The sequence below is a fragment of the Triplophysa dalaica genome, chromosome 1 (genome assembly GCF_015846415.1).
Source record: "Triplophysa dalaica isolate WHDGS20190420 chromosome 1, ASM1584641v1, whole genome shotgun sequence".
Classification (NCBI taxonomy): Eukaryota; Metazoa; Chordata; class Actinopteri; order Cypriniformes; family Nemacheilidae; genus Triplophysa; species Triplophysa dalaica.
The window spans coordinates 23,250,514-23,265,841 of NC_079542.1; the positions used below are offsets into that span (position 1 = coordinate 23,250,514).

At 38.0% G+C, this 15,328-nt stretch overlaps 1 protein-coding gene across 1 annotated transcript in view; it reads right to left on the reverse strand.

Moving 5' to 3' along the window:
- Positions 1 to 14,810, reverse strand: part of arrb2b (arrestin, beta 2b) — a 47,674-nt gene extending 32,864 nt beyond the window's left edge. The window contains exon 1 of the mRNA XM_056745109.1: positions 14,563 to 14,810. Coding sequence (XP_056601087.1) covers positions 14,563 to 14,585 — 23 coding nt within the window. The 5' untranslated portion in view covers positions 14,586 to 14,810. The remainder of the gene's footprint in view (positions 1 to 14,562) is intronic.
- Positions 14,811 to 15,328: the final 518 nt, after the last annotated feature.

Here is a 15,328-nt window from a genome sequence, read left to right on the forward strand (position 1 = left end):
TGGTTAAAATTGAGCAACATCTACATAACTGATGTACATCTTACGCGCACTCAGGGACATTTATGTTGATTATATGTTGCCGCTATATCTTATAATATCTTAATTTAGTGCCAAACGCACATTTGGAATCCGTTCTATTATGAACAGCATGGAAAGGCTACTGGTTAGTAACTTTGCAAGTACTTCTGCTCATGATAAAACATTTGAGTTGTTACTTTGTTATCCGTAGTTTTTTTTAATATTTAAATAGGCAACTTCGACTTCGCTTTAGCACCAGTGCCTACAACACATTTTTTCAGTTACAAGGATTTCTATGTTTGATACTGTGTGTATCTGAATATAAAATAAATGGCCTGATAAAACATTAAATTAGAACTTTATAAATACATATTCAACTAGGGCTGTGTATCACCAACAACTTTAAGATGCGATACGTATCCCGATGCCGGTTTAGTTTGGAATGGGTCACGGTTCGCATGAAAAAATCGCTAATGTGAAAGCTGTCAAGCTAACCCGGGTGCGCTCGAACTGTGCCGCGGTTTAAATGAATATGAAAGCAACACAAACCCATGCACACTTGATGAGGAAGTAAAGTGACCTGCGCATGTGATTACGAGGTATTTCCTTCAATAAAGCACACGTAAGAGATGATAGTGTTGATGATTTACCTTGGATTCGAGCAAGAGTGAGCTTTCATCGCATTTCTGCATTGCGAGTGGAATCAGAGCGGCAGGTCAATGGTAATCCACGGTTTCCTCAAAATAGTTTGTTTGCAAGCAGCAGAAAGCTGTCTGCATGCAACGCACATACAGTTAAACCAAATATAATTTTACTCTGGTGCGCACAGTAAGCTGCATAAAAAAATTGTCTAAGGCCTATAATATTGCAAACATTTAAAGGGAACATGGATTTCCGGTTTCTAGATCCAGATGAACAAGGAACTTCCCTTCGAGAAAGCTGAGCAATGGTTTTGGGTGTATGGTTAGTTTCCATTGACGAATACAAATATAAACATTCTGTAAACAAATCAACTCAAAGGACAACAAAGGGACATGCAGGAAAAGCAATGACTAAGAAATGGAAATGAAAATGGAAATGTCTGAAATGCAAAAAGGAATAAGGAACAACGAGCATGAGGACAGCCATGAAATGACGGCATTGGGAAAAACCGATACGGTAATGGACAGACGTAGTAAATGTGTGTGAAAGAAAAAGACTTAATCAATCTTACTGTTGTCTTTGGATGGAGCCTAGGGAAGCGGCAAAGATATCTGGTTATACTCACCTGTCAGCTGCAAACACACATGGACAATTTATAGTACACTACACTAACCACTCAACCAAAACGTGACGTGACAGTGCTGTAGTCAAACAGAAAAAAGGTGCACTTGTAGTTAGGGCTGAAACGATTAGTCGACATTGTCGACCATAAAAAATTGTCGACAAATATTGTTGTTGTCTAGTAGACGATTGATTACGTGACTTAATCCAAAGGCCTGCAATATCACAATTTAACCGCTAAGGCACTGTAGTGCTAGAGTGTAATGCAGCCTTCCAAAATGCTATCGCAGTAAAAGGACACACAGCGAGAATTATGGCGGGTTTACAAACGAATGCGAACAAGTAAGGTGTGGGAAAGCTTTACCAAATTGAAAACAAAAAATGAAGTTGTGTGCAATGGATGCAAGGCTGAACATGCCTTTCCAGGCAGCACAACCTGCATGCTGGAGCATTTAGAAAGGAAAAATCCCAGAGCTGGAGCAGGAGAGGTGACTGTTCTCCATCTACAGCAAACTAACTAACTTAGCGGAACATCTTTTTATGAGAGAATGCAATAGTAATAGTAATGATAATAACAACAATAATCATATAATTACAGTAATGTTATTATATGTTTTGCAAAGTATAAAGCTTTGTTCGAGCTTAGGAGTCAAGCCTATTTTGATTATGATAACACTATTAGGCATTACATGAGAGGAGAATTATTATAAGAGAGGGACGCCAAGTGATAGGAGACTTATATCTTGCCTTTATTTTTTTAAATATTTTCTTGTTACTTGCTCTTTTTCATTAAACTGAACTGTTGTCATAGAAATGCTGCTAAATGCTTCTGTCAAGAGATTTGTTTACATTTAAAAAATAATTTGGGTCTAATGCACCAGATTTATTTATTTTTATTTGTATTTAAAAGTTTGTAAAGAGTATTTGTGTGATTGGAGGTGGACAGAATCAGCAAACTTAAAGAGAGTAACCAGTTTGTTCAAGTTCATTTAAAACAAATTTCAAAAGCTGAATTGATTTTATTCATCACGGAAATTATGTATAACTCCATGTTTTAACTAGTTGCAAAAGCAGAATAATCATAAAAACGTACCAATTAGTCAATGAAATAATAGGCGATTAGTTGGATAATTGGTCTAATAATCGTTAGATAAATCAACTATCAAAATAATCATTGTTGCAGCCCTACTGGCAGTCTATTTAACAGAACTCACCCACTTTCGGCAACCTACACAGGGCTTTCAGACTAATTTTCCCCACAGGTCACACTGGTGTGACCCACTTTCTCAGTTGGTGGCACAAACTTACAATTTGGTCGCACCCTTTTTATAGCAATAATAATGACCTTGAATAATGACCTCATCGATGAATCATCCTGACATACGAATTGTTTCAACAAAATGAATCAAATAAGTCATTATGTCGCAAATCGGACATGAGCGGACATTGTACAGCGTTTGTTTTTCACAGCTGTTAGGACATCCCAAAAGATAGAAGTTAACATGGAAAACTCTTTATTCGATAGGATTTTTCCTTTATGTCAGCAGCATGTGCGGAACATTTGTCAGGGTAAAAAAGGCATCATGTTTTAGAGCACATTCACACCCAGCTATAATACAGGTCAAAATATTCTTTAAATGCACCACGTGAAACATTGACTCTGACTTCCGACCTTGTTTACGATTAAAGTGTGAGGGAGAGAGACAGTTCAGAAACCGCTGTGTTCGACTTCATTATGCGGAAATTACATCAATGTTCCGTGAGAGTTTTAAAAGCATATGGAGCACTCTAGTGCTTTTATGCCGTTCGGTCTCCGCAACACCAAACTGAAGTGTGTTATGACTTCATTCGGAGACAGAGGAAGTGCACGAGCTCTCCCCTCGCACTATCCTGCAAAAGCGTCATTTACCACTCATAAATCACATTAAAATGTTCAAATAAATCTTTGGCGGGGCAAAGAAAAATGTTTACGCACTCACACCAATGCGACCCTGTGAAAGTTACCTTGCAAGTTTGCGAGCATTGTGGTTGCAGTCTAGAGCCCTGCTAAACCTAGATCAATGGCTTTTGGAAAACGCATACAGAGGTCAAGACATTTCCTAATAACAGATCAATTCTCTATGATATTAATTTTCCAACTGCTAATTTTTCAACTGCTGCTATTACTTTTCCATGTCTCCAGACTGATGATTTTTGCCTTGCAGAATAAAACAAACATACATTTAAACAACTTGATCATACCAGAATTTGTAAATATTTGACGAGGTGGCTAATTCGTAATAAGTGAATCATACAAAAATGTACGATTATTAGAAAAGAGGAATACTTAAGCCCCATGCCTAGACCAAAAATCAATGGCGTAAAGGCAAATCGCATTAATAAGACCCCACAAATACAGTCACATTAGCCAATTTGTAAAATAGTTACGAAATCCTATGAGATTGTGTCGGTATTTGACAAAGGAGGAACTAGAGTCATATTTAGACACTAGAAACCATGTAGGACTTTGGGGTGGGCACTTTTTGCTTGAGCCAGTAAACAACCATCCACTTCACCGAAACGTATAACATCACGCAACCTTAGCAACCACCCAAAACACTCTAGAGATGCTCAGTTTTGCATGAGAAAGCACAGTACTGTAAATATATAAATCATGGGTAGGCTTTACAAACCTGCAGTATTTGTGAAAATTAAACCGGTGAGCACTACACCATTTATTTGTGAGGAAATACCATGTGAAAGGTTAATACTCTGATAATAAATAGACAACTCACAGAAATTACAATGTGCAGTTTTATTTTCATGTGAGAGGGATATGACATTACTCTATACCAGGGACATATGGATTCTGCAGCATTTTTTTTATTCTTTGCAAAATTTTTGGGAAAATCTGCAGAATTCTGTGGAACAGTTTTAAATGTGTTAACATTTGTACAGAAATGTGAATATGTTTAAATACATTAAAATGTTTTATAAATACTACCCGTCTATGAATTTAAGGTGGTTTGGTTCTGCACATCATTTAACAAGAGGCAGAGCTTACGGAGAAGCTTTAAAGGTGAACTGTGTAAGTAACAGAGACCACTATTGGCGTAGTTTGAAATTGCAACCTAAAGCTCCGCCACCATCCTCTCCCTTCTATTAGAGTAGCTACGGTTGCCGTCACAGGACAAAAGGGTTCAATAAATGATAGCGGCCACTATCGGTGGTGTTGATAATTGCAATCTACATCTCACAGGCGAACAACACACTGAAGTTACGGACACAGGACAGAGATGTCGTCGTCTGAGACAGCAGAGAGTAACCTTTGCAAATCAAGTGACGAGGTTTATTTACAAAGAAAAACAAATTAATTAAATTGACTTAATTCATTATTTACTCTAATCGTTATAGTGAAAATGATTGTTACTTGTATAACATTGTGTCAGTGATGTATTCGCTTATTTTGCATAGCATTTTTTGGCACGGTAACTTGGTTCGTAACATACAGCCTATTTAAACCGCTTGCTAATGCTAAAGTAAGGCATCACCCCAATTGATCAATTGTTTCTTCTCAAATCTTCGTTGACACTGTATTACTGATAAACTATGCAACGTGGAAGTTTGGATTTTATCCTATCAATTATTAAATTACACATTTGTATGCACAGAAGCTAAGCAGTATTATAATATAGTTTACACCCGATGTATGCAAATTATGATTGTAAAAATGATTTCTAACTTGATTTGCACACGGCCATGCAAAAAGGAATTATAGTACAATAACAAAGTGCTAAAAACAAGAAAAACTCACTTGATGCTCATGCTCATCTATTAGCTAAAGCTATCAAACAAACACTTCACTTATATAGCGGAAATTAGACAAACTTACCGGTCCAGCAGAAGGCTTGCAACTTCGCGTCGCTTAGCAAACCCTTTTCCTGCTTCAGTGCCCTCCATTTGGGAAAAGCCATGCCGATGTTTATTCGGGTTTTCTGACGTTTTTTGTCTCGACTTCGCCTTGCTGCGTCGTATTTTCTCTTTTTTGAACGAACAGATTGACGCTCTAACGGCTCTTGTGCGGAGTATGTGTGGTCCGCCATTAGCGCAAATTTTGCTTCTTACTGCAACAAAGAACCGTTTATATTTCTACAAAAAAACACGACAAGTAAATGCTGTTATTGTTCTTCCTCTTCTTCTGCTAATCCTATGTAGTCGCTTTGAAGCTGCCCCAAAAAACAGCCGAAGAAGAAGAACATATTCTCGCGCATCCTTCGTTTTACGAAACGCGCTCAGTTTGTCCGTGTAGTGATACTATAGAAACATGGCTGTGCACATTAATAAATTACATGTAAGGGTGTGCCCGCGGTGTATATACATAAAATGGCTCATTGTAAGGTAATATAAACATTTCGTTTCATTTTGTAAGGTATTTCTTCACCACTCACAACATAGTTTTGTATTATATATTACATTTAGGTGAATAAATCCTTCAAAATCCTACACATTGTACCTTTAAATGACGGTTTAAACTCTGAATACACCAGACCAAATTAGTAATGAATTAATTTGAACCAACAGAAAACATGCATGCAAGTATACGTTCTATTGTTTATCGTTTGGCTCGGTCTCAACTTCAAGTAATCAACACATAAATGGCGTATTCTGAACTCCTCTGCGGTTAGTTTAGTTTTAAATGTCTCAAATATCAAATCGTTCGTACTCCGCAGGCTCAAAAAGTCCGTCACAGGAAACGAATCGACATCAGCGAATCGTAGTTATGTGCTCACGTTGTGTCAGTACAACGAGGAGTTGAGCGGTGACCGACGTGACGACAGCGAGAAACCTCAGTCATCCAGCCACACAAAGCTTTGGATTTCTCCCCTTCTCACACACATAGGCGTACACTGGTGAGCTGGAGATCTACTGAGATTTAACAACTAGAAAAAAATCCAAATTGGCAGGTTGCACATGCGCGAGTACTTGTTAAAAACGCTCATGATGTCTGAAAAACTGGGCGCAAAATGCGGCCATTCAGTCACAGTCTGGAGCTCTAAATCTTAAAGCCTTAATCCATCAGTGCAGACAGGTGTCTAAATAGGTGCTCCTGAGCCTCTAGTGAATATCACTTTCATCTTAAAATGAGATAATGGAGCTGTAAAATGATGAATTAGAGGTGTGTATACAAGTGAGAAACCATAAAAAAAAATCATGCCACATGTTGGCACAACTTAATTTAATGAGTTGGTGCAAGTATAATTAAAGCTTTTAAGTGTGAAACTATTTTGATGAGTTGTGCTGACTTAGAATATTAAGCTTAAGTAATAATCAACATTATTGTGTAATTGTAAGCAACAAATATGTGTTTGTGTTTACATCAATATTTAAGTTGCAGTAACTCCAACTAATTGGCTACATAACCTAATTTTTCAACACCAATTGAGTTCCAGATTTCAAGACTCCTCCTAAACCAAGTAACATACGTAAAAAAGTTCTAACTCTATCTGTCAAATGTTTGAAAAGCGTTAAATAAATGTATTCAAGTTCAATCATTTAACTTAATCTATTACAGTTGAGGGTACATGACTGATGCTTGTTTCATCAAATTATAGCATTGCTGAGGATCTCCATTTTCCATCATGCTTTGCATTGTATTGGATAATGAGAGTTAATGTAGAAATACGGAGTTATTTTATGGATTATTATCAAGATGAGAACAGCATGATAATTAATCATGCTTAATATTTTGTTCTCTTGGCATTTAAAAGGGTTTTGGTTATGTTTTAAGAGGTATGGTGGTTTTTCTAGACATATTATTGAGTTTTCATATTTTCTACACATATTCAGTTTTCTTATATTCTAAATATATTAAGGAGTTTTCTCACATAAAATACATGCGCTTCTTTGGTCTTGACAAAGGCTATAGGCCTCACACTGGGTTCCACATAGATATGGGCCTCACGTCTGCTTAACATCACACACACGTGCGCACATACAGTACAGTAGCATCACGCATAAAATATGCTTTGTACACACATACAGCGCACACACACTTTTAAGTGACATTAGTGGGTTCAAATGCATGTTCAGCCTTTAAGTACATTAAGCACTAAGCTAGGTGTAATAAATGAAAATGTGACATACATTCAAATTGTAAAGATGGATGTATGTGTCTTTTTTGGATCAGTAACTGACAAGGTGATATGTATCCACATTTTAATGATGAATCTATATGTTTTTCTTTTAAAAACTTTAGAAAGGGTCTGCCACGGTTAAAATCTGATATAAGAAGTTGAATATTTAACCGTGGCGAGTCATAAGAGGATGGACTAACAAAAATAAGCGATGTCATGTAAAACCTGGTTGGTAGAGGTGATGTCAGGTAAAACATGATTGGTTTAAAATGTGATAATGACTTGAGAATAATGTATAAAAGATGGAGTCAGATGTTTTTTCATTGTGTTTTAATTTTTATTTAGAATTTTGTAAATTGAGATATAAAATAAAAAAGTGTATTTGCAACCAGTGTCTTTAATTAAATCAGCATTAAAAAGATGAAACAAGTTAAAAATTGTTGCTCATTATTGGAATCATTAATTTGGTGCCACTTAAAAATACCTTTCATCTAAGAAAAAAAAAAAAGTAATCCGTCTTACAAGGGGTGGGCGATCTAGAAAAAAAATTCAAATCACGATTTTTTCCAGATAGATCACGATTCACGATTTTATCGCGGTTCTTCTTCAAGTTGGTTTTAAGACTATTTTGCAAATTAAAGGGGCTTCAATACAGCCAAACTAAGTCCCCATATAAAAATATACTCTTTACCATTTATATTTTGAAGAATATTTTAATCAAGTTAATATTTAATGCAAGTGCAAGAACATAAATCAGCTGTTAGCAAAAAACTTTACATTTTGAATTTGGTTTTTCATCTTGTTGCGGCACTCGGAGTAAAGCTGTGGAATGGGCGTGGAGGATACATATTTTTGGCTGGGTATTTCGTAACGTGGATCCACGACTTTGAGCAGTTTTTTAAAGCCCTCATTTTCCACAGTCTTTATGGGAATCATGTCTTTGGCCAGGTAAAATGCGACCGCGTCAGTGACATCTTTCCAGCGCTTGTTCATTCTGTCATACGGATACGGAGTTCCTTTCTCAAATGGTTCTTTCGCTAAATTCGTTGTTTAAGCCTTTTAGTTTCCGTATTCTTGGTTGTACCTGATTTACTCGCGTGGGATCCCTTTATAATTTGACTGTCGGCATACTCTTTCAGTCCCTTTTATTTTGAGGTGGTTAAAAAGGTTCGTTGTGTTGCCTTACGACGCTCGAATCTTATCATTGCCACATTTGCAAATAACTGTTGTTTGGGCCTTGTCAGTTGGGGAAAACCCAAACCATTTCAATATTACTGATGGAGAGTTTTTTTTTGGGACCAAGTCCTCAGTGTTTCCCTCCATCTTCACTGACCGCGTCACTTAATCTTACTGAATTCACAAGCAACGTATACGAGCTTGTTAACATGGCGCAATCTATCGCAAGTATGTTGACGAATTCTATAGAACAGCACTATATAGGACGATTTAACGATTCTCCCGAAAAAGTGGATCGTGCAGTCATTATAATCGTTCGCGATCTAATATCGTCATATCGCACACCCCTACGTCTTACCCAATTTAGTTTGTTGTATGAACTTAATTTTTTTAGAAGTTGTCACAACTCAAAAAAATTGATGCAAACAAAATATTTACACTTGCACACCTGGGCGACAACAACTCTGAGACTTTGTTGTGTGGCATAGGTACTTGGATTTCTCACAACCTTTCAATCTATATTGGTCAATAAGATATTTGTACACATATGAATATGAATTTGACAAACCTGATTTAGTCCGAACAACTAATTGGTCTTTAGGAAACTTCAGCTATGATCGGACACGTTTCCTATGAGGTGTTACATAAGACACATTCTTGGGTTCAAAAACAGCTGGATGGAGCGGAACTAAATGGAACAGAATGCAGGGGTCTCGATATTAAACCTTAGATTATTTATAAAAATCTTAAAAAATGCAATGCTTACAGCGGGAGGAACAAAAGATCACGGGAGATGCAACGGCAAAAGACATCTGTCTGTATGTGTGGCATTGGTGTTAAAGGGATAGTTCACCCAAAAAAATGCTAAATCTTTAATTTCCCCAACATAAAGTCATTTCAAACCTGTATGACCTTTATTTTCAGAAGCACACACAAAACAAATCTATATTTTGAAGAATTTTGGAAACCATACAACATTGGCTCCCTATGACCTCCACTGTATAGACACACACAACCACAGAGACATTTTTCTTCAGTTGAGAAGAAATGCATCAAACAAGTTTCAAATGACCTGAATATATGAATAAATGACAACAGAATTTTAAGTTTTGGTTGACTTGTCTCTTTAAGAAGGATGAACTTCTTTAGAGTACCAAAGTAAAAATGAGAACAACACATCGTTAAAAAAAGATACAATTTCAACAAACTAGTCCACCTCAGTAATAAACAATCAATATGCCGAGTCGAATATCCTGACTAAACTAAATTATGCTATAAAAAATATTGAAGCAGATATAGAAGAAAGACTGTTGTTAATCTATAGGTGGACCAAGCTATGTTATCACTGAGAGAAAAAAAACAAGATTGCATTATACTATACATTCGTATTTTGTATGTGCAATCCCTTGGATCGAACCCTTATATTCCACTGAGCCACAGGAATCTAGATTAGTTTAGATTAACAGAATGCTAACTGGATAAAGTATGAGATGAGGGAAAATTACAACACAGGAAAAGGTAAAAACATGCACAAAAGTGAATTATCCATTATCAGCAGACACTAAAGGTCAGTCCTCAACACGTGCATGTTCATTCTAATCTTCCTGATGTTCATGTGATTTAATGGCACACACTAATCAATCAATCTAATGTGACACCACAGAATGAGGACAACATGCGGCGAGTACAAGCTTGAGCATGCAAAACTGTCACGTTTTTACAACAATCCATTGCTCAGGGAACAGAGAATTTAGGATATTAATCAGCCACAGGAAAATCCCCAAACACTGATGAGCTCAGCTGCATCAGGATATTACACAAATAGGCTGCAAATGAAAATCACAGCCACAGTTCTTCTGCACATAGCCGCATGAGGGACACTTTGATCTTTTGCATCATTTAAGAGATTCCCCTTCCACTTTTCACAGCCTGGTTTTATCAAAGCGGTTCCCTGTGATTGCAAAACCCAAGCAGTCAGAGGAATCACTCACAATGCACAACAACTCAAGTTCATTTAGTTATGAGGCTCTTTGCTTACAACTTCTACCTTCCAGCCCACAGGGGACGGATTGAGGACCTTAGCTTTAGTTTATCATGGCGTGTTACTATAAAAACAGCAACTTCAGGTTGCAAGCGAGACAGACACTGTCTTCCTGTATCTCCACCTTCCTGTTTCTAAAGCAATTTTTTTGTTTATTTCCTTATATATTTTTACTCCTTTTTTAGTCCTCTGCTTTAGCAGCTACTCGCAACCAAACATGACTATAGGAATTCTTGCTTTTGTCATAAACATTGATTTTTCTTGTAATTTTGCTTTGCTTGCACTGCTGTTCGGTTAGATTCTCCGTCCAAAGGATGCATAAAACTGTTAAGTACGTGTGATTACATAGACAGGTTGTGTTCATTTTAAAACACTTCCTATCCTGAAAATTCTGACAGAATTATGATATTATGAATTACGAAAACACAGAGCGTCTAGTACTCAACAAATTTGAAAGTGGACCCTTCCCATAAAAGAAACCAAAAAATCTAAACCTAGCCACCCGCTTCGATTTTAACGGGGTCATATGGCACGAATACACGTTTTTCTTTCTTTGATGTGGTATAAGTTGCCCATGCATGTATTAGACATCTAAAACTGCAAAAATTTAAGTGTGGGAACAAAAGATGCCTTCTATCTAAAAGCGAACGCGAACACAGACCTGCCCGAAACGCGATGCGTAACCACACCCCGTCGAATGTACGTCACTTTGTAACATGATTTGACTTAAGAAGACCTCCGAAATCTAAACGCAAGTGAGGTGGGTGTACTTGTAAATCTCATTGTATCATCACCGCAGCAGCCATGTCGCGGAAACGCTGTGCATTTCGTTGCGAAAAGAAAGACTCTTTGTTTGCCCTGCTAAAAGATGAGACAACTAAAAACGAATTGATACATTTTATTTACAACACAGTTCCAGAAAAGTACAATCCGAATGTTCAAGTTTGTGCAGCGCATTTCACCGACAATTGCTTCACGAACGTGGGAGAGAGATTAAGACCGGCTGTGCATGAATGCTTTTGTTAAAAAGTGGGGCCATTCCAACCATTCGCTGGCGCTTCAGATTCGTATATAAAGTATATAAGTATATTTTCATTTTAAAAGACTTTGCTAAGGAGTAACACGAGTTGAGTTTGTCGTGTGTTTGCGATCTGTAAATGCAGCAATGCCCGCAACGTGAAAAAAGACAACATAAGTCCTAATAATCAGTAATAATGTTCCAACTAGAGGCAACAAATGTCCTGTTCATAATGTCTTTTATTTAGTATTTATTTTGGGCTAATTGTCTTTGTTGAATCGCGAAGACTTGGACAAAAGTTGATGTATCAGCTTGATCATTTAAAATTCCGTATCAGATTCGGGCTCGTATTTATATAAAGGAAGTACAGATGACATTTTATAAAATACTTGCTTTTTAAACAATTAAAGAGTAAGTAAAATATGGTTTTTAAGGTCCAACAACAAGTCTTTGTAAATACAAGGTGTAAAAAAACATATTTCGTAATAATAGACAGTTATTCTTATCCTACTTTTTGACTGACTCTCACATGATTCGTTCCACGATTCACCCGTCAAATCCCCTCCTACCCGTTAGCCTTGTGTCATGTGATTGGTCAGATGGTGTAGTCTGCTGTGATTGGTCAAACGCGTTTATCTTGTATCGTAAATTGAATGCCTACCATCATTACTGGATTATGGTTTACAGGTGGTAAGATATTATATACAGTGTATAGATAGAGATGGTGGGGATTTAACCTTACCAGTTTGAGCCTGACGAAGAAACATCCGTAGACGATAGTAGATAGCCTAATAGATAGACGATAATAGATTGAACAATTTGTAACGACTAAGGCGGGACGAGAGCCTTGAGGGAACGACAGCCGTGCATTGTAACAGCCTCGATGGTGTTTGGGGGAGGAGAGTGAAGTTTTTACGCCAGTCCCAGCGAAACATAGGCGGGGACTATTTCTAGTGACGTAGATAAGCGGCGGATTGAGATTCAGACTACTTTACGTCTTGTTTTTTGTGATTCAGAGGCGACTCCCTTTTTTACAAACCAGTAACTTTGTTATTCATTCACCTTCAGACCTTCGGACAGAACTTGGCAGACTGCTTATTTTCAGACACGGCAACATAACACACTGCATGAAATGTAATTTTAAATACTATAAATAAAAGAATGGGACAGTTAACAATAAGAAAGGGTGTGGGTGCAATGAGAGGGCGAGGTAAATCTATTTCTGTGAAACACTTAAGAGTTGCTATAAGGGTTAGGTTAAGGTCCATAGACCTCCAATCAAATCCTGTGTATGAATGTTGTACTTGAACCCTCAAAGCCTTTTCGGAGAAGAAGGGTCATCTCTCTGCGAAAACTCAAAAAGAGGACATACTCGAGAAGGAATGTATTAAGAAAACACATAGTTGTTTCTGCCACAAACTCTCCATCACTGGACCTCAACATCCAAACATTGACAGTGTCCACAACAACTCCATCGAGTGAGCGAAAAGAGATCAATCGAGTGAACTTATACCTAACAAAAAGAGGAACAGGTAGAAGACCATTGGGGACTCAGAATTGCATTCAACAGCAGGAATGATATGGGGAGAAACTAGGAAGAGCGCAACCTTATATAAATGCACAGAATAGCCGACATATAACGCCTCTTTACAGCTTTGCAGTGCCATGAATGTGTGTCAATCAATGAGTTTGCCTTGCATGGTCTACTCTGAATGATAAACAACTGCTCCTCATACACAAATGACATGCTTTTTTTAATCATATTACAATACAATAACAGGCCAACAATCACGGCAACCATTTATATTCGTTTTAAAGCAAAAGTCTGCAATCAAATGGAAATACAATAATTTGAGAATAGAGATACATGAGAGATATTGATATTTTGCGACTGAAAAGTTGTATAGGATCACGCGTGTAATGTATCATCGTGTCATACGTCAACCGAACGTGACTGCATTAAATTAGAGAAAACTTCACGATGAAGCTCTCAAATAAAGCCTAGAGATAGACAGGAGGGCTGAAGACTGTGGGTTGTCTCTCATGATAGTTTGTGAGCCGTGACATGTAAGCAGAAATGAAGGCACAACTGAAAGGATTGCTCATCAAACTCCGTGCACGTACATCGTCGCCCACGACTCGACTATCTATCTACACTGCGTTTATACGGCCTATTCAGCACGCACGCACAATTGGGATAAAATACAAACGAGGAGGCATAAAACCCACTGCTTTCCGCGACAGGAAACGTCGAGGCCTTTGCTGAAAGTTGAGGAAGTGAGCTTTCAGTGATGAGCAGGAATTTCTCACATTGGGTGCGATTGTTAGGCAGTTTCGGTTCGTGGTGCGGAAAATAATAAGGTCGTGCAAAAGCATTCAGGATTATAATAACCTGTCGTTACAGTGAAACAGTTGTGGTTGTTGTTGTTGTGACTAAATGAATGCAGCCCCAGCGAGCGCTACACAATATCGGTGACTGAAGGGTCACAACTTGACTCCTTAAACAACCAAAGAAGATCAGATAAATCCCAGAAGATAACATCTGAAGCAACTACATTGAGCACTCCGACGCCTCTACAGAAGAGACCGGAGATTTTCGAGTTGGAACGGCTCCCTCTGAAAAAGATCGGGGCAAATTGATGGTGTAGCGTACTGGTCAGTCTTCCCACCCTGAAGTAGCCTACATAAGATGTCCAGTTGTTATGTTTTAAGAGAATTTGTTACGAAACGACGGCTGAAGTGCCGATGAATATACAGATTTAGCGAGTCCCGCTCTCACTCATACGGGCTCCACACCAACCTCAGAGGTTTGGCGAGATTACTCATCGTGGGGTAAAATCTGACCATTGCTGACATTGCTTCGTGACTTCAGAATCAGACTGAACTCAATCGCTTGCGAATCACCAATGAACCTGCGCTGAAAACGGTCTTACCTGGTCCCCGCCTTGTCGCCCATCTCCGAAGGCCTTTTCCTTTAATACGATGAAAATGTTTTAAATAAATGTATTCAGGTGCGAATAAAGCGTCCGCCTTTCCCAGATCACTGCCGCCGTTCAATAATCTGCTGCCAAGATAGATTGCTGGCTTTCTGATAGTAGTTTCCGCAGCCCAGAGACGGAAACCTCTTGCCCAACTCCGCTCGCTGCCGCTTCAGACAGCAAGCGACTGGGCTTTGGCCTCTGAATTTGATAGGCACCCTAAGTAACCAATCAAATGCGCCGGAATGCTTGGAGTCATTTTATGGTCAGAAAGTCCGCCCACTTTCCCCTAGGGACACCCAACCAGAAACCGTGTGCTGCTTAATACAGTGAAAGGAAAATAGCACTTTGTTACTTTACATATTTACATCGCATGGCTCATTCGATATAAAAGTACGCAAGTTCTGACAAACGGTGCAAAGACTGGATCATTTTTACGGAACAGTAAAGCTTGTCTGTGTAGGTATTCAATAATGTCAAACGTACAAACGTTTTTTGTACGGTGCCCCTACAAAGTCAAAGGAATGAGGCGAAGTAAATTTAACAGAACAACAGACCACACTTAATACTTATTAAAACGCACTATTGTAATATTAACCTGATGCTCTATATGACAAACTGATATAATGTTTTTGTAATCTTAAATCTTTGAAGACAGCATGAGAAATTCTTCCATTTACTGTAAACGTCACAGATATAATTGTCAAAAAATTCCAATGTT